General features: G+C 45.2%; 2 protein-coding genes across 4 annotated transcripts in view; one reads left to right on the top strand and one right to left on the bottom strand.

The window, feature by feature from the left end:
* Nucleotides 1–944, top strand: part of LOC113636976 — a 37,663-nt gene extending 36,719 nt beyond the window's left edge. For both annotated transcript variants that reach the window (XM_047803014.1, XM_047803015.1), the window contains exons 53-54: nucleotides 1–233; nucleotides 315–944. The exon at nucleotides 1–233 is cut by the window's left edge and continues 14 nt beyond it. In XM_047803014.1, coding sequence (XP_047658970.1) covers nucleotides 1–233; nucleotides 315–406 — 325 coding nt within the window. In that variant the 3' untranslated portion in view covers nucleotides 407–944. The remainder of the gene's footprint in view (nucleotides 234–314) is intronic.
* Nucleotides 945–1,051: 107 nt separating this feature from the next.
* txndc11 (thioredoxin domain containing 11) overlaps nucleotides 1,052–2,500 on the bottom strand; it is a 7,169-nt gene continuing 5,720 nt past the window's right edge. For both annotated transcript variants that reach the window (XM_027170847.2, XM_027170846.2), the window contains exon 12: nucleotides 1,052–2,500. This exon is cut by the window's right edge and continues 2 nt beyond it. In XM_027170847.2, coding sequence (XP_027026648.1) covers nucleotides 1,974–2,500 — 527 coding nt within the window. In that variant the 3' untranslated portion in view covers nucleotides 1,052–1,973.

Raw genomic sequence — 2,500 nt, 5'->3', positions numbered from 1 at the left:
CGAGGTGCAGGGTCTGCTAGGTGCTAATCTGCCTGATCTGAAGATGTATGAGAATAACACAGTGGTTAACAACTGGATCACACGACAACTGCAGACTGATCTCAACACACTGGGCATCGACCTCACTGGGGGACGCACCGAACCTACACCCACTATCACTAGTGCTCCTGCTAATGCTACTGCTAATGCTACTGCTACTGCTAATGCTACTGCTGCTACCAGCAAGCCTACAGGTACACACACACCTGCACTGACACACACACACACCAACACAGGTACACAAACACATACACACTCACTGTTTCTCATTACAGCTGCAGGCTCCAGTATCTCCGCCTCCTCTGGGCTGGAAAAGCTCCTCCTCATTCTGGGTGTAACCATGGCAACCCTGCAGATAATCCACTGATTATGGCATCACAACAATGTGTCAGGAAATCACCTGTCTGTTGTGTTTATAAATAAAATTAATCTAAAATCCCACACTTCCTGTGTACACATGTACCATCTGTCTGTCTGTCTCTGTCTTCCTGTCTGTCTGTCTGTCTGTCTGTCTGTCAGTCTGTCTGTCTTCCTGTCTGTCTATCTTTCTGTCTCCCTGCCTGTCTGTCTGCCCCACACATCTGGAGTATTGTTATAATAATGATAGTAAAATGATGTTTTACTTCTTAACCATGGAAGGTGACTGTGTAACAACAACAAACTGTAATGATATTTAAACCCAGCAGGAATGTGATTATTATTATTAAAGGATTATTAAATAATGAAGGAACGTTTTGATGACATTAATGGAATAAATTGTATCTTCTCTCCTTGTGGTTTTAATATCTTTGGGCAACAAAACATCCACGACTTCAGTGGTGTGTTATAATTTACGTTATATACGTTATATACACTATACGTTTAACTATTTGTATTTAAATAAACATATCTATGCTTTAACTGTTTCACAACTGCTTCCTTTTCTCGCTGCTTTTTGTTTTATTTGTGTACTTCTTATTTCACTATGAAGTCCCAGCATGTCTGTGAGGGCTGTGAGATTAACACACAGACGGAGAAATTAATCATTCTTTATTGGGTACAAAAATCAACACAATACTTTTGTAAACACAACGCAGCACATTGTCCTGCACTAAAACCTCCACTCATGCTGCTGCGTCTCTACACACCTGAGGACTCGTGTAAAAATAGAATGCTTATCCAAAAATACCAAATTAACAGAATATGGAAACTTGTATATTGTCCAGAGGCGTCTCCACCGTCCTGTTCAGGACATGTCAAGGCCGAACGGATTATTTCATGTACGGATCCTGTGATCAGCAGGCAGCTGAAGCTCCAGGAGACGTCCTGTTTAAAAGCAGATCTCCTACAACCTTCACTAGTGAACCGCTAATGTGACGGAGGTTACGTTCCTACTTTAATCATTCATGTGTAGTCACTGCCCACAGAACAGCTCGACTGCCTGTCAATGCTAATCCATTAGCAAAAGACTTACAATACGCTCCTCATTACTGTAATTCCTAACGTCAACACCAGATGGCATGTCATTACACCACTAATTAGGGCTAGACCCAACTTATTAACCTCCTTCTGTTCAGTGTTACCCAGAGACGAAGCGGAATACTGAAGTTTAAGGGTCAAAGGTCAAATTATACCTGGAAAAACAAAGCAGACAAAGACAATAGAGACAGAATGGATGCAGTAGACGGTTAATTCCTGAAGCCTCCATTACTCTTCATTGAGATTTTTTCTGTAACTCTTCAATTCTTAAACAATTTTTAACAAACTCAAATGTTGTAGTTCTCAAAGCTTCCACGAGGTGACAGGACGTTTAAACACATTAAATTCCTGATCCCTCCACCAGGTGGCAGCATTTCATAGACGTTTAGTATCAGCTGGTGTGACTAGCTGTCTGCACTGTGGCTGACAAAGTGGTAACTGCTTCCAGCAGAAAATTGCCCCTCAGCCCTGAGCTGTCAGGAGACATCCTGCTTCCCGTCCTCCCTTAACACGTCCGGTCCGTGTGTCTTGTTCCCTCTGTCCTCATCCCAACTCCGCCCTCCTGCCCTGCCCCCACTGCCCTTTTCCCTCAGCATGGCAAGCAGGACTTTGAGCAAAGAGTTTTCGTTGAGCAGGTCCTCAGAGGCATCTGCGAGCTCCTGCAGCCTTTTCACAGCCTCAGTGAGCTGTTGGCTTTTCTCCTGGTACAGTGTCTCCAGCCGCATGCTCTGCTCCTGCAGCTCGGCATTGTGGGACATCAGCTCCTGAGTGTGCATCGCCAGGCGTCGATTCTCCCTCCACAGAGCCGCCAGCTGCTCTGACAGCCGCTCACGGGCACGCTGCAGAGACAGCACCTCACCCTGCAGGCTGTGAAACTCTGCCTTCAAAAGTGCCTTAGGCCCCGCCTCTCCCTGAGGGGAGGAGCTAGAATGATTGAGGATGAAACGGACTAGATTGGGGAGCGTGACGCGGATGTTCTCTGGAAATTTCACACTCATGTGCT

Source organism: Tachysurus fulvidraco, chromosome 18, assembly GCF_022655615.1.
Source record: "Tachysurus fulvidraco isolate hzauxx_2018 chromosome 18, HZAU_PFXX_2.0, whole genome shotgun sequence".
Taxonomy (NCBI): domain Eukaryota; kingdom Metazoa; phylum Chordata; class Actinopteri; order Siluriformes; family Bagridae; genus Tachysurus; species Tachysurus fulvidraco.
The sequence above is the reverse complement of the archived record's forward strand: the minus strand, read 5'-3'. Positions and strand labels throughout refer to the sequence as shown.